Source organism: Phoxinus phoxinus (genome assembly GCF_949152265.1).
Source record: "Phoxinus phoxinus genome assembly, chromosome: 18".
NCBI lineage: Eukaryota > Metazoa > Chordata > Actinopteri > Cypriniformes > Leuciscidae > Phoxinus > Phoxinus phoxinus.
In genome coordinates this window covers 17,898,145-17,924,474 of record NC_136893.1, presented here as the reverse complement: position 1 = coordinate 17,924,474, position 26,330 = coordinate 17,898,145, and the positions used below count along the sequence as shown (strand labels likewise).

At 43.0% G+C, this 26,330-nt stretch overlaps 1 protein-coding gene across 1 annotated transcript; it reads left to right on the top strand.

Moving 5' to 3' along the window:
- Positions 1-4,373: 4,373 nt before the first annotated feature.
- On the top strand, positions 4,374-25,914 carry LOC306985487 (F-box only protein 44-like). Its single transcript, XM_079587788.1, has 7 exons — positions 4,374-4,687; positions 4,769-5,030; positions 5,131-5,245; positions 5,334-5,429; positions 23,098-23,233; positions 23,329-23,471; positions 23,594-25,914. Exons 1-7 carry the CDS (start codon positions 4,574-4,576, stop codon positions 23,595-23,597), a joined length of 870 nt encoding a protein of 289 aa, XP_079443914.1. The 5' UTR covers positions 4,374-4,573; the 3' UTR covers positions 23,598-25,914.
- Positions 25,915-26,330: the final 416 nt, after the last annotated feature.

Sequence of the window (26,330 nt, the reverse complement as noted above, 5' to 3'; positions counted from 1 at the left end):
AATTTTAGGCTTCAATCTCGACAAAGAAATATCTTTCCCGTAGCGTTCTTTCGACGCAGTACTCGTTCCCTCTCCTAGAGAGAACCGAGGTTACGTTAGTAACCGAGTACGTTTTCAACATCCAGAGACGTATATGAATCATGATCACGGATGAGGTAATTTATTAAATTTGAACAGACATTTGCAAGTAATGGCTTAATATTTTTAACAACAGATATCCGATTGCATTTAATTGGCTATTACATGCGTGGGTGCGGGGACGCGGCCGTCAATTTTGTATAATTTATAATGTTGATAGAAAACGCCACACCGATATTTATCCTTGTTTTATTCCTCCGTGTCACAAATTCATTTTTCATTTCATTTATTTATTTCGGTTTGGTCATTTACAGATCATTCAATCAAATCATTTGAAACAGAAACACAATTAGATGACCAGGGGCCTGTTTCAGAAAGGAGGTTAAGTGAAAACTCTGAGTATGTTAACCCTGAAATGAGGGAAACTCTGGGTTTTCCGTTTCAGAATGGGAGGTATATCAAACCCGAGAAAACAGAGTAAGTCAAGCCCGTTTCTGAAAGAGAGGTAACTTATACTCAGAGTCAGTTACCATGGTAACTTACTCTGTGAACCTAACCTGGTCGGGAGCAGGTTTTCTTGTGGTCTCCTCACCTTAAACACATCATTCATTATTTCTGTACATTTATTTATTGCTGTTTTTACTGTTTTTTGTTTTGTTTTTTATAAGATGAAGTCTATATAACTCCTTAACTAGCAACTGAAAATACATTAGATTAAAGTTACATCATGTAGTTCTAAACAAATTCTACAGAATTAAACTGTGGGATTTACTGAAAGTCACTGAAGTGTGTTTATCTGTGCACCAGAAGTTGATGGACCCTGGGGGGTATATTATATATTATACATATATTTTATAAATAATGATATTATTCATAATGTTATATTAATAAACATTATATTAATAATATTATATTAATATTAACATTACCTCCGTAGGCCTCTCTGTGGCAGCAGAAACTGTTTCTTCATCCCCATCATCCTGTGAAGATGAGCATTTGGTTGAGAGCACTTTATAATAGGCCTTCTATTTGTCATCATTTCTGGTGTATTGAGTAGGCTACTTACAACTGCCTGTGGTTCTGTTGGGACAGGAGGTTACAAAAGACAGATATTACCATCAGAATCAGTTGTGACCAACGAAAAAACTCACCCCAAAGTAAAATAAATGGAAATATCAAAAATACCCTATATAAAAAATAACACATAGACCTCTTACATTTTATGAAGGCCCTTGGATCTTCGGGAGTGACTGGCTCTGATGAAGTCCCTCCAGGAATTCCCTCAGCCAAAAATGCTGCTGCACTGCTAAACACTGGATGCTATTTAGTTATTTAATATGTCAAATGTTTATAAAGTCAGGTAGCCTACACCCATGATATGCTCAAGCCTTACCTGATTGAATTATGTTTTTATATTTCATTTTCAGCTGCTGCCACATTCTTTTAATGCCTGCAGGATTGCACCTAGCCTACATGAAAATTGAAATTAGGTTGAATAACATGTTCTTCCAGTTTCATGTAACCGAAAACTCGAGTTTCAGGGTAAGTCAACTCCGAGTTCAAGTTTTAACTCAGAGTTGGTTGAACCTCCTTATTGAAACAGGCCCCAGGTGCAGGCAGAAATAAAGCTTATTATGCCTGCCCTTAACTTTAGAATCAGAAATGCAACACATTAATGACAACATCTGTTCATAAAATTAACATTAACACATTAGTGGACCATTGTCCACACCAAAAGCAAGCCTATTTAATTAATTTTCATTCTATTGAATATTTTTCCAATGTTATTCTCTTGTAAATATTTTTAAACTGAAAAATAGACGTGGCTTGTTTTTAACTCATTACAGCAACTATTCCATAATTTAACTCCTTTATTAGATAAACAATGTTCTCTTAATGTAGAATGTACTTGTGGTTGATTAAATATACATAGTCCTCTGAGATTATAATTACTTTCTCGCTGGGTAAATAATAATTGCAAGCATTTAGGAATTTTATTATGTTTGACTTGGTAAATAAACTTTGCCGTGCAAATCAACTAAGTCATAAAACTTCAACATTTTTGATTGATGAAACAGTAAATTGCTTGGTGAATTGCTTTAATTAATTAATCTGATAACCTTCTTTTGTAATAGGAAAATTGGATTTGTTCTAGTTTTATATGTGTTTCCCTATATTTCAGTACCATACGTTAAGTATGGGTTGACAAGTGAACTCTAAAGTAAATGTAATGCATTTTTATTCAAAATACATTGCAACGTATACAAAATTGCAATCGTTTTTGATACTTTCTTCTGAACGTTTAAAATATGCGGTTTCCATGTCATTTTACAATCAATAATTACTCCAAGAAATTTTATGATTTACTCTAATTAATTTTCATTAATAGTAATCCTGATCTCATTATTTATCTCTTTATTACTAAATACCATACATTTTGTTTATTTCAATTCTTTAGTTTATATAATTCTTGCTCTACCACCAACACAAGCTCTATAAGATTTGGGCCAGAACAATAAATTGTTGTATCATCCGCGAAAAGAATAAAATTAAAAACATCCGACACTTTACAAATATCGTTTATATATAACAAAAATAACTTGGGGCCCAGAACAGAGCCTTGCAAATTCTGCGTGTATCCCCATATGGACGATTACGTTTTGTTGGCACTTCAATACTCGCCAAAGAGTAATCGTGATCCATGATGTACACAACAGCTGGTAAGTCCCGCCCCCTCCGTAAAACCCCTCTGGACCTCAAAGTTGAAAAACCGTCAATGCAAGTGAATGGGAGAAAATAATTATTTTCTTGTCCCGTTCGAATTGTGCCATGAATGTGAACATATGTTGTCTGTGAATTTTTTATATTTTATATACCACCACTTCCGCATTTGTCCAAGGATAGAGCGGATATTGCGTCACTGACAGGCAAAAAAAAATTCCGGGACGGACAATTATTTAAAATTGGAATTTCTCTGAAATAAAAAAATCTTTGGAGACTTTTGGGATATTGTAAGTAGCCTACATAACTGCAGCCAGGAAATATATCACACTGTCCAAGTGATTTTTGGATCTTTTATTACAAAATTGTTACATATTGTATCTTTAAGTAGGCTAAACAAAGTTATGTTCATCAAACCTTTGAAACTTTGTGAGAAAAAAAAGACAGAAAAAAATCTAATTAAAGCTTAATTGTGATATAAAACTATTGCAGTACATGCCTAATGTCATTTATAGTAGCATTGCTGCCCTAACAGCAACCCTGCTATTACAGGCAGTTTGGAAGATGGATGGATTGATAGTTGCCCATATGGTTGGGATTTGCTTACTTAACATATTTTACTTTACTGACAGCACACTGAACCTAAAAGCTTTCACAAAGATTTATTTATTTATTCAAAATTAAATATAATTTTGTTATTTGATCACATATAAGTGACCACATGTAAACCAGCTGCTGTGACTGAATAGGCTACTGAAGCTTAATAGCTTTTGACCACCAGATGACAGTAATGTGCAACATGTGGAACATATCTGAGTAATGACCGTAATGACCCTATTGTCAATATTCAGTATCGAAATCCATTGGTTCAGGAATCTTGATTTCAACAAACTTTTGATTAAACAATATTCGTGATACATCACTTCCCTTGACAATCATATTAATGTAGGCTAATGTCATTGTTTAAACTGCGTCAGTAGGTTTAACATCATTCCCAAAACAAATAATTAAAGTAAGGTTCCCCACTGATTATTAGGCTACAGCATAGACATAAACATAAAAAAGAAAAGAAAATGAAAATAACTGAATTCATACCATGAGGCACAGACAGTTCTAATGTGCTGCAATGAGATAAATAGTTAAAAGCCACTGATATGTAGCCTAATGTAAATCAGATGTTCTTCATGTATCCGTTCTAACTTTGCAGGTGTAACAGTAAAATGATGTAGGGCTAGTGTCATACCGTATAGGACGGACTGAATAAAAACTGACATGAACTCTGGTAAGAACTTCACTATTGCACAAACGCAACTGCAATATGTTTAGATGCTGCTGACAATTGATGCCATAGTAATACAAAATACTATATTATTTACAGTAGCCTACAACTTGTCAACCGGAAGTGTCTGGTGTCCCGATGAGGATGCGATCCACCCATGTAGCCTATAAAATAAAAGGGTTTACGTGTAGGGTCCGTGGGTCCAGACCCACTCGAATTGTATTCGTCAGTGGTGTCACACACTTACGGTAACAGTAATCACATGATCACAGAATAGTTTCCTGGTAGGCTACTTGTGACTCATAGACTGTAGCCTATAGGCTAAAACAGGGTGAGGTCTAAACTAACTTGATAAAGTGTAACGGATCAGCTCAGCTCTCCGACAGCGTCAGCCGTTATCGCTTGTTAAAAGAACGATACTAATGCGAAGGAATTGTGTTTCAGCTTGTTTACTATAACATCGTCGGGCTAGACGTAACTTCTTTTTCCACACGTATGCCCAAACGCAAAAAAGTGTCAACTAAAGGACCAATGCCTTGTAAAAAAAGAACAGGTCAGTCAGAGAGCGAGCACATAAATGTTGCTCTGAGGCAATGCAGTTCAGGCGAGGTAAGTTACATTAAGAACTAACATCAAACTGGACTTTCCAGCAGGATCAGAACTTAAATGTAATCTTTCTTCCTCTTTCAGTGCACAGTTCTGCAGCCAGATGTTCCTCTACCTATGGTTGAGGAGATCCTACTGAACCTGCCTGGACATCAGGTGGTGCGAGTCTGTCGGCTGGTGTGTCGTGAGTGGAAGGAGCTGGTGGACAGTGCTGAACACTGGAGAGAGCGCTGTCAGAGAGAGGGGATCCAGCCCTGTGATGCTTCCACACCCCCAGAGGATTGGCGCCTGTTTTACTTTATAACTAAGCAACGACGAAACTTGCTCAAGAATCCTAAAGCTGATGGTGAGCCACATAATTAGGAATGTACAGAACATGTCAGTATATAAATGTAATGTTATGAATGTTCGCACGTGTGTTTTTATTTTTCTAATGTTCTTATTAGATGATTTTCAAGGATGGGAGATTGTAAAGAATGGAGGTGACCGCTGGGTGGCCTGGGGAAATAGGAGACCATTGCCGGACGACACAGTCACCAAATGTTTTATAACATCTTATGGGTATGTTTGATATTTTTGATATAAAAAAAAAGTTAAATCGATCAGCAAGCCAATCCACATATGAATCATCTGTAAAATTTGTCCTCAGGTTATGTTTGAAGCGACAGCTGATTAATTTGACGAAAGAAGGTTATAGTGGTGCTTTCATGGATCACCAGCAACCTCATATCAAAATATCAGACTGGTGAGTGTTCGCTCAAACTCCCATTTTATGCTACCACTAGTGGAAAAAACCTATAGGCCTACCACAATGTATTTAAAATAAATGTATTTCATACTAAGTATACTACAAAACCATTAACATATTTACTGACATCTTTAGTTGGACCTCAGCACTATTAACTAAATATATAACTAAAGTACATTGAATACAAAATTAGTTGTTCCAATTTAGCAGACTTAAAAAATAAAAAAATAAAAAAGTCATTAATTCATTAATTACTCACCCTCATGTCGTTCCAAACCCGTAGGACATTTGTTCATCTTTGGAACACAAATTAAGATAATTTTGATGGATGCCAAGGGCTTTTTGATCCCCTCATAGACTGCAACGTTATTATCACTTTCAAGGCCCAGAGAGTCCATGTGACTACAGTGGTTCAACCTTAAAGGTACACTGTGTAGGAATATTTTGCATTCAAACTAGGGATGCAAATTATCGATTAATTCATTAATCATTAATTGATTGACCTTATCGATCGATTAACGATTAACTGATAAGCGGCTATTTTCCTGAGAATGTACGTTTCTCACGGTATCAATAGTGTCTTTAACATAAAAAGCAAAATATTGCTTATATACTGAACAAAAATGCATGTTATATTGCTCAAATGATGTTTTATTGTAACAGTTGGGATACGGTACAGAATGGCATTTATGTAGTTTAACAAAATAAATTATGCACAGAAAATTAATATACATAAAAAAATAATTGTGCACTGGCTCACCTGTTGCAAACATTAAGCAACATAAAATAAATGTTAAATAAAAATCTATATGGGTAGGCTTAGCCTAAACTATATTAAGTCTACATAATAATCTATCTGGTAAACTTGAAAAACTTGAAACATTAGCAGTAGGGGTGGGAATCTTTTACCATCTCACGATTCGATTCGATTCCGATTCTTGAGGCCACGATTCGATTAAAAATCGATTTTCGATTCAAAACGATTCGATTCGATTTTATCCATAATGATTTCTAATCGGGTTTCTGATAATGATCTACTCTCATCTGCTTTGCTATACAGAATGACAAACGGAGACTTTAAAGTGTCTTTTTCACATTTATTAAGTTCAATTCTCAGGGAAGTGCCTTTTATCAAAAACATGTTCTCAATTGCTACTCATTAGTATCTAGCTATAAAATAAGTTGGAACAAAACAAAAGTGCTTCTTCATAATACAAAATGGTTGAAAATAGATGCAGTTTACCACAAATATCATGTAGAACACAACCGGTGAAGACAAAAAAACATCTATATTTCTCAGTCAGACACAGTAACTTAAAGAATAACAAGTTATGAAAATAAAGTGCTTCTTTCAAAATGAATAATAGTCCTACCCCTAAGCTACCTGGCGATGAAGCAGCGATAGACAGAGTCTTTTTTTTTTTCTTTTTTTTTGCCCTCTCGGAGTTGGCAGGGAGTTTCGTGAAGCACTGCAGTGTGCGTTGGTCTTCAGCTGGCGGCTGACTGTACATTCACACCGCCGCCGACTTGAGCTGCAAAAAAGCTATGGTCGCCCTGTCAAGGACGCTTGTCAAAAAGTACGGGGAATCTTGTTGACGCTTTGGCCGCTCTGACGTAGCAGCATTCACAATGAAATGTAAACAGAAAAAACAAGCAATGCATTCGGCAGTTTAGGATATCGCACAAGATTTGTCAACACAGAAACCATTTCATCACTGGAGAGTTTTTTTCCCGACAACATCGTATTAATTGATTTTGATTCATATGCGCGAGGGAGAGAGAGAGCAGACAGCGCTCGGGTGAGTGCGCGCGCGCGGCCGGGTCTCTCTCTCTCTGCTCGTTCTTATGCCCTGTCAAGCGCGCCCTGTTAAACTGACAGGACTTAAAACACATGCAAATGGTAGGAACGAAAGATCTCCCTCTCATCCATTTGCTTCCTTTTTGTTTTAGTGATTTGCCGCTCACGTCCCGTTACAAAAATGGAGGCGAACAGCCAGCTGATTTTATTTATTTATTAAATCGATTCTTGGACATTTCAGATCGATTCTGAATCGTTGCCAATGAGAATCTAGATTCTTCTGTGAATCGATTTTTTTGGCACACCCCTAATTAGCAGCACTTATTGATGCTTGGTCTGAGAAAGGTAACAGTAAGATTACTAGACCTGGAAACTTCAAATATAGAACTGAAGGGATGTCAATTTTCACAAATTCCCATGATCGATCGTAATTTAAATTAATGATTAATTATGCGTCTGCTGCAGTGCATATGGCCAGCATGACAGGGTTTGCTCAAAACGCTATGTTACTCACCAAATGAATGAGAATGTTTTTTAATCCAAATGAAGGGCTAGTAGGATTGTAAAATGTTTCGATGTGAATGATAATTAAATTAAATTAATTATTTAATAATCAAATATAACGACTAATAATACAACGTGTCACCAACGCCGCCTCAGATGCGTGCTTGCAGTGTGTTACGTTAGACGTGCACTGAAACGCACTGAAAACGGCAACTAAACCCAATGAATTCACAACGATTTAATAAAATAGTGTTCTGATGTTATGTAATATGACAGTCCCAAATTAATCATCGTTATTATTAGTCGTGCATTAATGCTGCTTGAGCGGCGCGCGCTGAATGAATAACCGTTGAGCACTTTGCCAGCGCGTTATTTAACTCAAAGAAGCGCAATCTATATGAGATTAGTCAGATATATACAAAATAAACATAATATTACAAATTATATCTGCACAAAATGACGTGAATGCACAAGTGAATTTGAGTTACGTGCCATTCAGAATGACTCATGTTGTGGACGCGCTCTTCCTGGAACAACGCGACACGGCAACTAAACCCAAATACTTCACAATGTTTTATTACACTATTGTTCTCTTTATAATGTTATGTAATATGACAGTCCCAATAGTCATTATTAGCCGTGCATTGCCGTTTGAGCTGCGCGCGCTAAAGATCACGCTTCAACAATTCTTAACCAAATGCATCCAATATAGGCTATGAGATAAATCAGATATAGATACACATAATACACATAATAAACTTACACATAATAAACTATTACAACTTACATTTGCACAAAACAAAAGGCTGCGAATGCACACGCAAACTTATAGTCATGATGAAGGTGTAAAACAGTCCCAAACATAACCCCGGCGCGCTCGCTTGTGTTTCGCGGTTGAGCAGCACGCACGCGCATGAACCTGCTTAATCGATGATCGATAAGTTTGATCGATTAATGTATTATCGACAATTAATCGATAATCGATTAATCGTTTGCATCCCTAATTCAAACAATAGTGCTCTCTAGCTCCTCGCTTTTTCAAATGCGTGTTGCAACTACGGTAGCCATTATGTACCAAGAAGCTATGACAACAATAGCCCTTCGTCGAGTTTAACTATACGTTACATGTTCTACTGTTATCCTGTCTATATAATGAATTACACAACCGCAAGCAATGAAAAAGCTAGTAATTTAGACCGTAACATTGACTTACCCGTCAAGAAGAAAGCTGGCAACTTCAGTGTCCCTTTCAAAGTCTTTCTCCTTCATTAGCTCTTTCCAACTGGGTATCTCGTTATTTACCCTCGGTTTTTGAATTCGCCCTTCACATTTCCTTTTAAATTCAGTTTAGGCATTTCTCCTGTGGCTCGGCATAAGTATAATCCTGAATTATGAAGTACCGTGCAGTGCAGCCTTTCAAATTTACCGGGGCAGTAATTGTACACCATTGAGGACATATTTATGAATAAAGACATTGATTTTAGCTAATAAAATACTTAAAACAGTACACAGTGTACCTGTAATGGGGTGCTATTATGCCCTTTTACAAAGTCTTGATTTTGGTTTTGGGGTGTACTAGAATATGCTAAAATATGCTTGTTCTGACATAGAGCCCAGAAGCGCTACACTGTTTACAACGTGAACAGTGTCGGAGACTGACTCTGATTTCATCAAAAAGATCTTCATTTATGTTATGATAGTTCACCTAAAAATAAAAGTTCTGTCATCATTTACCCACCCACATGTCGTTCCAAAATGTCTTTCTTCTGTGGAACATACGTAAAAGAAGATATTTAGAAGTCCATAATACAATGAAAGTCAAAGGTAGAGATGATCCGATACCCTTTTTCCCTTCGCGATACCGATTCCGATACCTGGACTCAGGGTATCGGCCGATACCGAGTAGTGATCCGATACCTGGGTGTGTATCTATACAGCTGTAACTCATACTAGCCCTGTATGAATTGATAGAATTATTTTATGGTGTGCTTCAGACTTATCCCTTAAAGGGGGGGTACAATGGTGTTTCATATATTCAGAGTTGTTTACAGTGTTAAAGAGATGGATTCTCATGCTAATAATGGCCAAAGTTTGAAAAGTTATTTTGAACGAATAACAGAGAATTTCTGTGCTGAAAATCATACTTCCGGGTTGCAACACGTTTCGGCTGGTTTTTTTCTATCGTAGATCTAATGACGTAGACCAGAGTGGAAATCCTTATATGAGCATTGCTCTCGGAAAAGCGCGTTCACGCACACGTCGACCAGAGGAGAGAAAGACCGCGCTCATCGACGCGCTACTACCGGAAATCATCATCAGCAGCGCTAAATAGGAATGGTTGATGTCAAGAATGTCTCCAAAAAAGTGTGTTTTGGGATGTGAGGGAAAGTTTACCTTGTTCAGCTTCCCAAAGAACCCAGTGTTACTGGAACAGTGGATGCAGTTTGTATGTTGTGGATGCTCCCGCTTGACTCTATAGCTCCGCCCACGCCCAGAATCAAGGACCTCGGCTTTTTCCGGATAGAATCGGTGGAAGCAGCCAAGTCTACTACTTTAAGCAGCTGATGGTTGCTGGACGGTGCTTGTTAATGGACGCGCTCGCTCGGGTTGTTATTCACTGCAATGTCCACACCAAGTTAATATGGTTTCATTTGTAGATTTATTTTACCGTGAATGGTCCTCATTTCCAGTAAGCAAGAATCCAACAGACAGTCAATAAATCCACAGTTCCAAGTCTTTCACCAATACAGATTTCCTACTGCGCAGCATGGCCTAGAATAACTCAGTGTAGCGTAGCATAGCTTAGCGGTCAAAAAACTGTGTGCACCTTCCCTCCAGCAACACATGTCACCTGAAGGAAGGTTCCTACCTATATTCAGCAACCAATTACCCAAAGAGAGACCCCTACTGGACACACACTTACATAAGATTTAAATAAAGACAAAATGGCTCTTACATACCGGCCCCTAATTGGGATGAATCAAACATACCAATTCCCAACACATAAACAAAGAGCCACACATAAATACAAATAGCGAGAACAATAAACACACATGATTCTTATAACAAAACACCTTAGCCCATAGACTCGTGTAAAAAACAAAGCTTTGCTACAGGCCTGTCTATAACAGTGGTCTTAGTTTGTAAACGGACAGAGCGAACCAGCCCCTTTTTGTCAGGAAATGTTTCCAAGACTCTTCCGAGTGGCCAGGAGCCTCGAGGCGCCGTTGGATCCATGATGGTCACAATGTCTCCAGGCTTGAGGCTATTCTTAGTTTTATTCCATTTCTGTCTTTCCTGAAGCAAAGGTAAGTATTCTCTCACCCATCTCTTCCAAAAGAGATCTGAAATGTACTGGACCTGTCTCCACCTTCTTTTTATGTACAAATCATGTGCATCAAACAATCCAGGAGATACTGTCGGTTTTCCTTTCAGCAACAGGATATGATTAGGGGTCAGAGCTTCAAGATCCATTGGATCATCAGACAATTTGGTGATTGGTCGATCATTCAAGATGGCCTCAACTTCACACAAGACTGTATGGAAACCATCGTCATTGAGCATCTGCTGTTGGAGAACTGCAGTGAGGATTTTCCTCAACATGCGGATGACCCGCTCCCAAACCCCACCATAATGGGACCCAGCAGGAGGATTGAAAGTCCACTTTATACCCTTTCTGGCATAAAACTCCTTGAATGTTAGCCTGATTCAATGATGAAAGTGCCTCCCTAAGTTCTCTCTTTGCCCCGATGAAATTTGTACCATTATCAGATAGAAGATGCTCCACTTGCCCTCTTCTACTGATAAATCGGCGCAGAGCATTAATACAGGTATCCGTGTCAAGAGAAGTGGCCAATTCAAGGTGAACTGCTCTGCTGGCCATGCAGGTGAAGATGACACCATAACGCTTAGCTGTGCCTCTTCCCTTCTTCACCACTATTGGTCCAAAATAGTCAACACCCGTGTTGGTAAATGGTGGATGGTCTGGCAGAATCCTCTCCTTGGGTAGGTCAGCCATCTTCTGCCCCATCATCCGGCCATTATATCTTTTACAGAAACAACATTCTGCTATGATCTTTCTCACAGCTGAGGTGGCACCTGTGATCCAATACCTCCTTCTTAATGTAGACAACATGTGGTTACGCCCACTATGGCCAAGCTGTTGATGTAAATCCTTCAGTATGAGGGTAGCCACATGCTGATCTTTAGTGAGGAGTAGTGGATATTTTGTCTCTTCTGGCAAGGAGCCCCGTGTCAACCGCCCTCCGACTCTCAAAAGCCCATCATCCAACCATGGATCCAGCTTATAGATGGTACTCCGTTTGCTTACTATATCCTTTCCAGAAGACAAAGCAGCGATCTCCTCAGGGAATCTTTGCTGTTGGCAGTAGCAGATTATGGTCAGCTCAGCTTCCATAAGATCTTCTGCTGACAAGGTTTGTCCTTCTGTTGCACCTTTAACTATCCGACTCTCTTGCACCAAGGCACTCTGTTTGTTAGCATCAGCAATATTCAACTCAATCCTCTTGTGAGTTCTTCTCAACAATAATATCTTCTTCAACCTAAGCAACCAGGCAACTGCTACTCGAAGTTTCCTCCAATCTGAAAAGTAGGCCATCAGCCAATCTGTACCCTTCAGTGAACCTTGAGTATTTACCACATTTACAACAACTTCTTTCTTGACCTCGAGGTCGTCAACCCCTACTGCAGTGTGCACAAGATTTTTGGGCCAATCCTCTTCTGATTTGTACAGAAACTTGGGACCTTCTATCCATTGTTTTTTCTTAATAAAATCTCCAGCGCTCCTTCCTCTGGATGCATCATCAGCTGGATTCTCCTTTGAGCCAACATATCGCCACTGTGATGTCTTTGTGCCTTCTCTGATAATAGAGACTCTGTTTGCCACAAAAGTATGAAAACGCTTGTCCTCATTCATGATGTACTTGAGCACAGATGTGCTGTCTGTCCAAAAGACAGATTCTTGCAACTGGAGCCTCAGCTCTTTCTTTAACATCAGGTCAACACGAACAGCAAGCACAGCAGCAGTTAACTCCAAACAGGGAACTGTGATGACCTTTAAAGGTGTTACTCTGGCCTTGCCCATGAGGAAGGCAACATGAATGTCACTGTTGCTATTCTTGATTCTAAGGTAAGTGACCGTGCCATACCCTTGTTCGCTTGCGTCCGAAAAATGATGAAGCTGGGCATTTATGCAAGACCCACAGCTTGTGGGCTTAAGGCATCTCTCAACTTTGAACTCAGACAGTGCATTCAGCTCCTTCAACCACCTTGTCCAGTCACGCAAAATGTCGTAGGGCACAGTCTCATCCCAACCGACATTCCTCCGACAGAACTCCTGTAGCATGATCTTAGCAGGTAGCACAACTGGTGCCAAAAATCCAAGTGGATCATATACTGAGCTGGAAACTGACAACATCCCACGTCAGATGCTTGTTGTCCATGTTGAACTGATGTGGGTCGAGAAATCATTTCAGATGCCAAAGGTCTACGAGGTTGAACTGATGTGTCTCCAAGTGCATGCTGGGAATTCCGCCTTTCTGAGTCCATACATTCCTGCCAAGGCTGCTGACAAATTTCCTGATACGGCACAGAAGACATCAAAAAGGGATCCACTGCTGGTACTTTATCTGCAGTTTTGCTATAGCCAACTAGTTCAAACTCCTCCGCCATTGGATTTAAGATAGTTGCAGATGCTTTCCCTTCTTCCTTTTCCAATTGAGACTTCACAACATGAGAGGCATTTGAAACACTGCGACTTTCAGAGGCCTTTAGAACTGCAAGTTTAGCATTGGATTCTACTAGCATTGCTTTCAGTTCCAGTTGCTCCTTTTTCCTCTTAATCACATGCTCTTGCTCCTCCAAGTCCTGTCTTTCCTTTAAAGCTGCCATACGAGCAAGCAGTGCAGCCTTGTTTGCCTCGGCTATAATTCTGGCAGAAGAAACACTACTGCATGTACTCACTTTACTTGGACGTCTACTACCAACATTTGAAATACTATCATCTGGATTGACCCCATCAACATTGTCAGTCATGACTTCAGTTGTAATAATTTCATCATTTTCATTACATGATACCCACATTTTGACTTCAGAAATAAAATCATTGTTTACAATCATTTTTGCCTTAAACCATGTGTCATGTTTTTCCTTCTCACTTTCAGGTAACATACCCATCAAAGAACCATGAATACCTTTTACTTCATCACACAAACCCAAAAGATCAACAAAAGCTTTTTTTTGTGACATGTGTTGCTGGAGGGAAGGTGCACACAGTTTTTTGACCGCTAAGCTATGCTACGCTACACTGAGGAGCAGCGGCTCTACTCTGAGCTCCTCCCGAGTGGCCGAGCTCCTCACCCTATCTCTAAGGGATCGCCCAGCCACCCTGCGGAGAAAGCTCATTTCGGCCGCCTGTATCCGGGATCTTGTCCTTTCGGTCATGACCCAAAGCTCATGACCATAGGTGAGAGTAGGAACGTAGATTGACCGGTAAATCGAGAGCTTCGCCTTGCGGCTCAGCTCTTTCTTCACCACGACAGACCGGTACATCGTCCGCATTACTGCGGAAGCTGCACCGATCCGTCTGTCAATCTCCCGTTCCATCCTTCCCTCACTCGTGAACAAGACCCCAAGATACTTGAACTCCTCCACTTGAGGCAGGAACTCTCCACCAACCTGAAGTAGGCAAGCCACCTTTTTCCGACTGAGGACCATGGCCTCGGATTTGGAGGTGCTGATTCTCATCCCAGCCGCTTCACACTCGGCTGCAAACCGTCCCAGTGCATGCTGAAGGTCCTGGTCTGATGGGGCCAACACGACAACATCATCCGCAAAGAGCAGAGACGAAATCGTGTTGTTCCCAAACCAGACACCCTCCGGCCCCTGGCTGCGCCTAGAAATTCTGTCCATAAAAATTATGAACAGAACCGGCGACAAAGGGCAGCCCTGCCGGAGTCCAACATGCACCGGGAAGAAGTCTGACTTACTGCCGGCAATGCGAACCAAGCTCCTGCTTCGGTCGTACAGGGGCCGGACAGCCCTTAGCAAAGGACCCCGGACCCCATACTCCCGGAGCACCCTCCACAGGCCGCCACGAGGGACACAGTCGAATGCCTTCTCCAAATCCACAAAGCACATGTGGATTGGTTGGGCAAACTCCCATGAACCCTCCAGCACCCTGTAGAGGGTATAGAGTTGGTCCAGTGTTCCACGGCCCGGACGAAAACCGCACTGTTCCTCCTGAATCCGAGGTTCTACTATCGGCCGTATTCTCCTCTCCAGTACCCTGGCATAGACTTTCCCAGGGAGGCTGAGAAGTGTGATCCCCCTATAGTTGGAACACACCCTCCGGTCCCCCTTCTTAAAAAGAGGGACCACCACCCCGGTCTGCCATCCCAGAGGCACTGTCCCCGACCGCCACGCGATGCTGCAGAGGCGTGTCAGCCAAGACAGCCCCACAACATCCAGAGACTTGAGGTACTCAGGGCGGATCTCATCCACCCCCGGTGCCTTGCCACCGAGGAGTTTTTTGACTACCCCGGTGACTTCAGCTTGGGTGATGGACGAGTCCACCTCTGAGACCTCAGCCTCTGCTTCCTCCATGGAAGACGTGACGGCGGGATTGAGGAGATCCTCGAAGTATTCCTTCCACCGTCCGACAACATCCCCAGTTGAGGTCAACAGCTGCCCACCTCCACTGTAAACAGCGTTGGTAGGGCACTGCTTCCCTCTCCTGAGTCGCCGGACGGTTTGCCAGAATCTCTTCGAGGCCAGCCGATAGTCCTTTTCCATGGCCTCACCGAACTCCTCCCAGGCCCGAGTTTTTGCCTCCACAACCACCCGGGCTGCAGTTCGCTTGGCCTGCCGGTACCCGTCAGCTGCTTCAGGAGTCCCACAAGCCAACCAGGCTCGATAGGACTCGTTCTTCAGCTTGACGGCATCCTTTACTTCCGGTGTCCACCACCGGGTTCGGGGATTGCCGCCTCGACAGGCACCGGAGACCTTACGGCCACAGCTCCGAGCGGCCGCTTCGACAATGGAGGTGGAGAACATGGTCCACTCGGACTCAATATCTCCAGCCTCCCTCGGGATCCGGTCGAAGCTCCGCCGGAGGTGGGAGTTGAAGATCTCTCTGACAGGAGACTCGGCCAAACGTTCCCAGCAGACCCTTACAGTACGCTTGGGTCTGCCGAGTCTGTCCAGCTTCCTCTTCCGCCATCGGATCCAACTCACCACCAGGTGGTGATCAGTTGACAGCTCCGCCCCTCTCTTTACCCGAGTGTCCAAGACATACGGCCGCAGATCAGATGAAACGACCACAAAGTCGATCATCGACCTACGGCCTAGGGTGTCCTGGTGCCACGTGTACTGATGGACACCCTTATGCTTGAACATGGTGTTCGTTATGGACAAACTGTAACTAGCACAGAAGTCCAATAACTGAACACCGCTCGGGTTCAGATCAGGGGGGCCGTTCATCCCAATCACGCCCCTCCAGGTAACACTGTCGTTGCCCACGTGGGCGTTGAAGTCCCCCAGTAGAACGACGGAGTCTCCAGTCGGAGCACTTTCCAGCACCCCTCCCAGAGACTCCAAGAAGGCCGGGTACTCTGCACTGCCGTTTGGCCCGTAGGCACACACGACAGTGAGAGACCTATCCCCAACCCGTAGGCGCAGGGAAACGACCCTCTCATTCACCGGGGTAAACTCCAACACATGGCGGCTGAGTTGGGGGGCTATGAGCAAACCCACACCAGCCCGCCCGCCTCTCACCATGGGCAACTCCAGAGTGGTGAAGAGTCCATCCTCTCTCAAGGAGTGTGGTTCCAGAGCCTAAGCTGTGCGTAGAGGTGATTCCAACTATCTCTAGTTGGAACCTCTCAACCTCACGCACAATCTCAGGCTCCTTCCCCGCCAGCGAGGTGACGTTCCACGTCCCTAGAGCTAGTTTCCGTGTCCAGGGATCGGGTTGTCGAGGCCCCCGCCTTCGACTGCCGCCCGATCCTCTATGCACCGGCCCCTTACGGCCCCTCCTGCAGGTGGTGAGCCCACGGGAAGGCGGCCCCACGTCGCTCCTTCGGGCTGAGCCCGGCCGGACCCCGTGGGGGGAGGCCCGGCCACCAGGCGCTCGCATACGAGCCCCAACCCCGGGCCTGGCTCCAGGGTGGGGCCCCGGCTGCGCCATACCGGGCGACGTCACGGTCCTCGATTTAATTTTCTTCATAAAGGGCTTTTTGAACTACTCTTAGTCTGACCCGTCGCCTAGGACCTGTTTGCCTTGGGAGACCCTACCAGGGGCATATAGCCCCGGACAACATAGCTCCTAGGGTCATTCGGGTACTCAAACCCCTCCACCACGTTAAGGTGGCAGTTCAAGGAGGGGTGAAGGAAGGTTCCTACCTATATTCAGCAACCAATTACCCAAAGAGAGACCCCTACTGGACACACACTTATATAAGATTTAAATAAAGACAAAATGGCTCTTACAATCGGAAAGCTGTATTTTTATTTTATAAATATGATGAAACTAAAGACTTTTTGGAGATATGAAGGACGCACTATTACTCTATAGGTACTCAAGATTAACATGAGATTGACTGAAACTAAGTATTTTACCCCCCCTTTAAATAAATAAAACATGAACAAATACACACAGTGAACTAGAATATTTTTTATTATCTGACATACATTCAGGCCTGATAGCGCTCCGGTGTCACGCCGGATTTCCGGCGTAGCCTACAGACGTGCCTGCGAAAAAAAAAGAAGAAAAAAAAGAATAATCAGGTTCGCGTGATCTGACAATTCCCAAGATCTGAGAGGCGCTTTCACTAAACCACACCAGTAAGCCTACTTCAGCCAATCAGTAATAGGGTAGGGGCTGATTTGGGCCAATCAGATTAATTCAGCAGTCACTCCACGTGCAAATTTGTTTTGTGTTTGTGTTTCCCACACTGGCAGCGCTAAACGTAAAAGTCATGGAGTGCAAGGGTTCGTACAAGGTGCTTGAAGTACTTGAATTTGACTTTTTTTAAATTGAAGTCCTGTAAAACCCTTGAAAACAGACATATTTTTTAAGAGGTACTTGAAAAGTGCTTGAATTATTAAAAACAGGGATGCATCGATACCGAGCAACAACCGATAGGCCTACTACTGTCACGGTGTGGGTTTTGTTCCTTGTTGTCTGTCATGTGATTCCCTGTTTGCCATGTGTCTTGTTAATTGTCTGATCATTGTTCCCATGTGTTTCTAATTAGCCACGCCCCCTTGTTATCTAGTTTAGCTTGTTTGCCTCTGTATTTAAACCCTGTGTCTTGTATCAGTGTTTGTGGGTTCTTGACTTTGTAATGTTGTTTGTTCGTTTTGTTCCTGATCCCTGTTCTCAAGTCTAAGTCTGTCTAGTTTTAAGTTGAGCTAATAAAGCTGCTGCATGTGGATCCTGCTTCGTCTTTTTGATTCGGTCTACAGCGTTACAGAAGAACCCACCACAAATGGATCTAGCAGCAGCTTTGGGGAGTCTCCAGCCAAGAAGGTGGCTACGCCTAATTCTGGTTCCCAGGATGGCCGCCTTCACGCTTTCTGTTCCTGAGATCGCGTCTGTTCCGGAGCCTGAGCCTGTTCCTGAGCTACTTCACGCCAGTCCAGCCGAGCCTGAGACTGAGAGCGTCATGCCCGCCGAGCCTGAGAACGCCAGTCCAGCCGAGCCTGCACTTCACGCCAGTCCTGCCGAGCCAGAGCCAGAGCTTCACGTCAGTCCTGCCGAACCAGTGCCAGGGCTTCACGTCAGTCCTGCCGAGCCAGAGCCAGAGCTTCACGTCAGTCCTGCCGAGCCAGAGCCAGAGCTTCACGTCAGTCCTGCCGAGCCAGAGCCAGAGCTTCACGTCAGTCCTGCCGAGCCAGAGCCAGAGCTTCACGTCAGTCCTGCCGAGCCAGAGCCAGAGCTTCACGTCAGTCCTGCCGAGCCAGAGCCAGAGCTTCACGTCAGTCCTGCCGAGCCAGAGCCAGAGCTTCACGTCAGTCCTGCCGAGCCAGAGCCAGAGCTTCACGTCAGTCCTGCCGAGCCAGAGCCAGAGCTTCACGTCAGTCCTGCCGAGCCAGAGCCAGAGCTTCACGTCAGTCCTGCCGAGCCAGAGCCAGAGCTTCACGTCAGTCCTGCCGAGCCAGAGCCAGAGCTTCACGTCAGTCCTGCCGAGCCAGAGCCAGAGCTTCACGTCAGTCCTGCCGAGCCAGAGCCAGAGCTTCACGTCAGTCCTGCCGAGCCAGAGCCAGAGCTTCACGTCAGTCCTGCCGAGCCAGAGCCAGAGCTTCACGCCACGTCCGCCCAGCCAGAGACGGTGCACGCCACGTCCGCCCAGCCAGAGACGGTGCACGCCACGTCCGCCCAGCCAGAGACGGTGCACGCCACGTCCGCCCAGCCAGAGACGGTGCACGCCACGTCCGCCCAGCCAGAGACGGTGCACGCCACGTCCGCCCAGCCAGAGACGGTGCACGCCACGTCCGCCCAGCCAGAGACGGTGCACGCCACGTCCGCCCAGCCAGAGACGGTGCACGCCACGTCCGCCCAGCCAGAGACGGTGCACGTCCGCCCAGCCAGAGACGGTGCACGTCCGCCCAGCCAGAGACGGTGCACGCCACGTCCGCCCAGCCAGAGACGGTGCACGCCACGTCCGCCCAGCCAGAGATGGTGCACGCCACGTCCGCCCCTGTTCCTGAGCTGGTGTCTGTCGCTTTTCCTGAGCCGGTTGCTGTCGCTGAGCCGGGTTCTGTTCCTGTGCCGTGGTCACCCGAGTGGTCGTCTCCGCCATGGCCGCCCGAAGGACCTGCCCCGTTCCGCCCGCCTGCACAGTCTTCTCCGCCGTGGCTGCCCGAAGGACCTGCCCCGTTCCGCCCGCCTGCACAGTCTTCTCCGCTGTGGCCGCCCGAAGGACCTGCCCCGTCCCGGCCGCCTGCACAGTCTTCACCGCCGTGGCCGCCCGAGGGGTCTTCACCGCCGTGGCCGCCCGAGGGGTCTTCACCGCCGTGGCCGCCCGAGGGGTCTTCACCGCCGTGGCCGCCCGAGGGGTCTTCACCGCCGTGGCCGCCCGAGGGGTCTTCACCGCCGTGGCCGCCCGAGGGGTCTTCACCGCCGTGGGTGCCCGAGGGGTCTTCACCGCCGTGGGCGCCCGAGGGGTCTTCACCGCCGTGGGCGCCCGAGGGGTCTTCACCGCCGTGGGCGCCCGAGGGTCCTGCTCCGCCCTGGTCTCCAGCTCCGCCCTGGCCTCCAGCTCCGCCCTGGCCTCCAGCTCCGCTCTGGCCGTCTGTCCAGCCTCAATCTCTAGGCCCTCTTCCGCTCCACGGGCCTGGCCCTCCATCCCTCCCCCGAGTCCGCCTCCGCATCACCGCCCACCTGAACTTTCATGTTTTGTTTTTTTGTCTTTGTTTTTTGTCCCTTATGGGCGTCAGGAGCCGCCCATAGAGGAGGGGCTATGTCACGGTGTGGGTTTTGTTCCTTGTTGTCTGTCATGTGATTCCCTGTTTGCCATGTGTCTTGTTAATTGTCTGATCATTGTTCCCATGTGTTTCTAATTAGCCACGCCCCCTTGTTATCTAGTTTAGCTTGTTTGCCTCTGTATTTAAACCCTGTGTCTTGTGTCAGTGTTTGTGGGTTCTTGACTTTGTAATGTTGTTTGTTCGTTTTGTTCCTGATCCCTGTTCCCAAGTCTAAGTCTGTCTAGTTTTAAGTTGAGCTAATAAAGCTGCTGCATGTGGATCCTGCTTCGTCTTTTTGATTCGGTCTACAGCGTTACAACTACCATGCAGCGTGTGTAGTAACTGATAGCTGTGGTGCGCAAGCTGACAAGAGAAAACCGTGCAGTGGATTAAGCGTGCAGCGGAACAGACGCGCGAGAGGGTCGAGCTCATCCCACAGACGTCACAACGAGCCATGTAGATTATTATTAACGTTAACTGACGAGAGAGAGAGAGAGAGAGAGAGAGAGAGAGAGAGAGAGAGAGAGAGAGCGAGCGCACAATTCTGTTGAATGCTCTTGATTGCTGACACTCAGCACGTGTTATATGGATGAAAACTAAATCGTATATGTAACTTAAGTAAAGTAAAAAAAAATTGTATAACGAGTGGTTCCCTACATTATTACTGGACGTTTGGTTCCATGAACGCAAACATCCAAAGCATGCGCCGCGCAAACCAGTGTCTCAGGGCTCAAATACTGAATTAAATTGTCTTTCACGTCTTGCACTTGTACGGACGAATTCACTCAAAATTATGTAAAAACGCCCGTCTTGGTGAGTATCCTAGTAAACAAAGTCGGTTACCTCAGGTGAACGAAGCCATGTTCAAATGGGGTCCGTGCGTTCGTCTTAAAGGGGCCGCAGTTTAATAAACCTGCTGCTGTTTTAATGTTAATAAACAAAGGTCAGATAAATTACTCACTGCTCTTGACTAACTAGGCTACCCTTTTCAGATTTTACAAAAATATACATCTATATATAATTTATACAGTAATGAATATGCAATTTGTTTCACAATTGATTACTTTATTAAAATTTCTGTACCTGTTAGATCTACCTGAAAAACTCTAAAAACACTGTTTAATTCATTTGTAGCCTGCCTTTGTTCTATTGTATTTATTTGAAATTTGATTATTTGTTCTTATTTTGTTAATAATGTTTTTAATTCACATTAATTAGGCTGGTAGTTTTTGTTGTAGTATCAAAATTGGATTAAATAATTGGTATTTCACTGGTGTCTAAACATTTGTACCGCTGACCCAATCCTCAGCACTGAGCCCTTCTGGAGCTGCTCTAAATATTTGCTGTACTATTAAATGAAAGATAAAATATGATAGAGCAATAGAATGAAGAGTGAAAGTAACAGAAGCTCAATGCATTTTAGCAGGCTTAATTAAGCATGAAAATAACTGAAAGAAATATATATTTGATGAACAAATTAAGCCAACTGATATGATTTATATTATTTTGGTTTATCTACTAATACATTTAAAAATGACAAATGTAGTGAAAATGCAGGGATCGGTTACGGTATCGGTGAGAATCAAAAATGAAAGTATCGGACTCGTTCTGCAAAAAGTGGTATCGGTGCATCCCTAATTAAAAATATTTGTAAAAAATTGTTGAAAAAATTATTTTAATATCAAAATCATTTAAGGGACTATTTATCAAAATGTTCTCCCAGGGGAGCACACCCCTGGATCCCGCTTGACAATTATGTTGATCAGGGCATATATCTCGGCTTAGGGGCCCGCTTACCTCCCAGGGAAAAAAGTTCAGGCTCAGAATTTTTTTCTACTATCACCCCTGTACATTTCACAGTGCTTCAAATGCAGCCACAACTTCAAATGCAGCCACAAATCTACTACTGTAAACTGAAAAAGGTATTTTAGTTTTACAATATAACTGAATAAAAAAACAGTACAACAAATAAATCTAGGAATCAAAAAAATTATATATGAATTAATTTAAGAAAATAATCTCTTTAAAACTTAAAGTTGACGGCGTCACTGTACCCAGTGTGCTTGTCAAACAGCGGGGTCACGTCGCAGCTCCAGATGTCGATAGTAAAGCTGATTGTTTGCACATCTTTTAGTTTACATGAAATGTGTTCACGCACTCTTGTTCACGTCTCGAATAGCTTAGGGAGCGCTGTTTCAGAGATGTATTTGCGACCAGACAAACTGTACCGGGGCTCCAAATGTTCAATTAAGCGGCAAAATCCAACGTTTTTGACGACTGACAGTGGCTGGTCATCCAGAACAATAAATTCGATAATTTTGTCGGTTATATATTGCCAAACAGCGGACATACTGCTAGCGCGTGCATTTTCATTTCTTCTTCACTGCTCTAAACGGTGGTTGCTTGTGGCGACACAGCACAACTTCCTGTGTTGCCGCGGGAAACCACTGTTTAGAGCAGCGAATAAGACTTGATCTCCTATTTGCAGCGTTAAGCAAAGCTAGCGTACAATAACTAGGTATTGTTTATGAAAATGGTATCAGATCGGTACATGGGTACAAGTACTCGCCGATACCAATGCCAGAATTTTTATTAGTATTGGCGGCATTTCCGATACTAGTATCGGAATCGGAACATCTCTAGTCAAAGGACATTGTTGTTTGGACTCATTCACTTTCAAAACATAATTTGTCCTTAAAATAAAGAAATTGATACAGGTTTGGAACGACATGATGGTGAGTAAATTATGACATAATTTTTAGGTGAACTATCCCTTTAAGAACACAGTACTTGCGTTTGACAAAAATCGAATATGTTCTAATATGAAAGGTCACTTTGTTAATAGGAAGACTTTTATTTGCTGTTTGTCTGGTGCAGGTATGCCCCACGCTCTGATTGTGGAAGTGAGTATCAGATCTGTGTAGAGTTGCTTGATCAGAGGAAAAACCCCATCAGCACCTTTCAGCCTGAGAAAGTTAGATTTAGTTTTGGGAACAGTGAGCCGTGGTGTCAAGTGAGTAGAATAATACCGACAGTCCAGTTATTCCCTTGTAGTCAAACTAATAGTCAAAGCTTAACTGTCCCTGTGTTTATTCTGCTTTATTTAAGATGACCCACGTCTTTAAGGATTATGGACCTGGAGTTCGGTTTATCAGTTTCACTCATGGTGGGAAGGATACCCAGTACTGGGCAGGCCATTATGGAATACGGGTCACTAACAGTAGCGTGGAGATCTGTCCTGCTGATGAAGGGTAGTGTTTTCCAGTAGGGCTGGGAGAATTATTATTATTTTTTTATAAATAAAATACATGTTTTTATTCCAGAGTCGATATTAATTCAAATTCAATTGCTTTATTTTTGTCCTTGCTTGTAGATGATGTTGACAGAAGTTAGCCACTTTCGTTCCAACAGAGGATGAAATGTGTCGTTATCTAGGAGTGACGTAATATCCCAAGTGAGACTGAAAGCACTGAAAAGCCCTCACGCTACTCATACTACATCTCTGAGAGAGAGATAAGACAATAGAGCTGCATGATTCATCTTTAAAAGACTGTGATCTCGATTCAAACACCCACACAATCTTTCAATTCGTCTGTCTATTAAACTTTGACAAAATCATATCGCAACATTCAAACTTTGAATTTCAAAGCTGTGTTGGCGCTGCCGCTGACCCGGAGAGAGTTGTCATGAAACAGCTTTTCAACCTCATAGTATCATTATTTCTGTGATGCAATAGTTAAAATTATCATAGAAGTACTTGGATAAAAGTTTAAAGTTCAAATATGAACACTGATGTCTACGATAGCAATCAAAATTTGATAAAAACTTGGTGCTTAAAGCAACACTAAGGAAGATTGTTTTACCTTAAAATAATGTTTCCAAAATCGTTTCAGTGGTTCATCAAGTCGTAACAGGGTGAAAGGCACTTATGCCTCCGCTTTGCGGTCCTATATCTGCTATAACCACACTATGTAAGATTGCCAGATTGTAGTTTCTGTAGTTCTAATGAGACATAAGAAAACTACAAATTTGACTTGCTTTCCGTCAAGCGTTACAATAGTCATTATTTCGTTTTTCTTCGTTTCTGGTGTCGCAATACATCATACTTTCATAAAATCATACAACATACTCTACCTTGTCAGTGGACATCGTTCATTCCAAAGCCGGTGCTGGATAAACAGCGAGCGTGAGTGCAACAATAGGCTGCGGTAGGCAAAATTATTTACGACAGCGGTAATGGACAATTCTGCTTCCAACCTGTAGGGCGTCCGCAGAGGAAAAGTTCCTTGGTGTTGCTTTAAAATAACGCATTTATCGATGACATTGTTACATTGGCGACAAGTGACTGTTAAAAAAATTATTTGTTATTGAATCATTTATTCAAGAGAATGTAGTAGTATTGTATGATGCTTCTGAAATAAAAGTCAGAAAGATGTGATGATTTGTTTTTGTAAATATGACTCATCTTATACATCATGTACATTCTGTATAAGTGTATGATTTAACTTTTCCTGATGGTCTAGTCTTAAAAAAATTTCAATATCGCAAATCTTACTTTTTTTTTTTATCGCAATACATATCGTATCGGCACCCAAGTATCGTGATAGTATCGAATCGTGAGATAGGTGTATTGTCCCAGCCCTATTTTCCAGCATGATTTTTTTTTACTGTCTTAAAACAAAAATTTCATAATTTAATATTGTTTTCAGTATTATTCATATTTTTTTATATTAATCAGTTGTATTAAGTATCTGTATTGTTACTTTTAATTTGTATCCATAATCATTGTATTTTGTGAATCATAGTGTTCTTGAATACATATGTGTGAGAGAGACATGACAAGTGTTGTGGAAATTTATCAATATTAAAACCTGGATGAAGGAGACAAAGTCGATTCTCAAAAGATTAAACAAAGTATTTTATTTCATGCATGAAATAAGACGTTCCCACACAGAGAGCGTCTGACATGAGAAGGCAAAGGCTAGTCCCTTTCGCCAATGTTATATACCCTAACACATCCTGTGTAAAAAACCCATTGTTACCTTAAACCCAGACGTCTTAGCTCATGATTCATGTCTAAAATAAATTCTATCCAGACAGAACAATGTCATGTCAGCAAAAGTTTCCTGTTTTTAGCTGCAGATCTCATGTGCTGATCGAAACTGCGCACACACATATTGTCACATTTCACATGACTCAGAGAACATTTCGTTCCTGCAAGTTTGTCCTAACTTATACATTTCTAAAAGCTTGGTTATATATCTTTAATAATGTGCTTTTTGCTTATATGATTATATTCCTTTAAATTCTTATGAGTAAACAATACATCTTCAACGTTAATAAAAGTTGTACCCATATAAAAATAAAAGAACACCTCTAAATGTAAAATTTCCATTACACAAGCTAACCCGCATGAACGGTGAGAGAGTGTGTGCTGGAAGGGTTAAGAGACATGAAATGTGTCTGCAGTGTTTCCATCAAAGCATAGGGATGAGAAATACATTCCGTGTTAATAGAAACCATATGTTCTTCTGCTAATGTATATGTTCCACTGGTAATGTCGTTTTTTTGGTCAGTAGCATATAAAATCGAACCTCTTTGTCCAGAGCAGAGAAGCTGGAAAACCTTTGTATGGTCCATTGTCACTCTCCTATGTCTTCACATTATGATAAAATAAATAAGAGATCTCTTGGCAAAATAACTGGTGTCTGGTCCTGTGAATTAAACTACAACAGGGGAAAATCATAATTTCTAAATCTACAGCGCTGCTCTTGGTGGATTGCGTTGGTCATTATGAAGTGATCCGGTTGCGTCTCTGTTCTTTCAATTGCGCATCGTCAGCAGATAACTCGCATAACTTTCCACTCCCATCTGCGCAGGATTGCTCTCTCACGCTAATTTGTCCCGTTTAGTTAATCTGGTACTAAAAATGAAAAATAAAGTGCAAATGTTAACTGTTTCTGCTCCGCTCACTTGAAACCAGCATCAAGCAAGTATTGGGCTTGTTAATGAGGACGGTAAAGACCACAGTGTCTCTAGCATCAGCTGTTGGAACGCCTCTGTAGTGGCAATTTTAATCCTTTATTTCTTATTTTGTTTTCTCAATGATA

Excerpts from the sequence above, each read along its gene's own strand:
- LOC306985487 (XM_079587788.1), top strand. The coding sequence starts at position 4,574 with ATGCCCAAACGCAAAAAAGTGTCAACTAAAGGACCAATGCCTTGTAAA. Across the intron at positions 4,688-4,768 it reads GGCAATGCAGTTCAGGCGAG|TGCACAGTTCTGCAGCCAGA; the intron begins GTAAGTTACATT and ends TTCCTCTTTCAG. Across the intron at positions 5,430-23,097 it reads CATATCAAAATATCAGACTG|GTATGCCCCACGCTCTGATT; the intron begins GTGAGTGTTCGC and ends TGTCTGGTGCAG.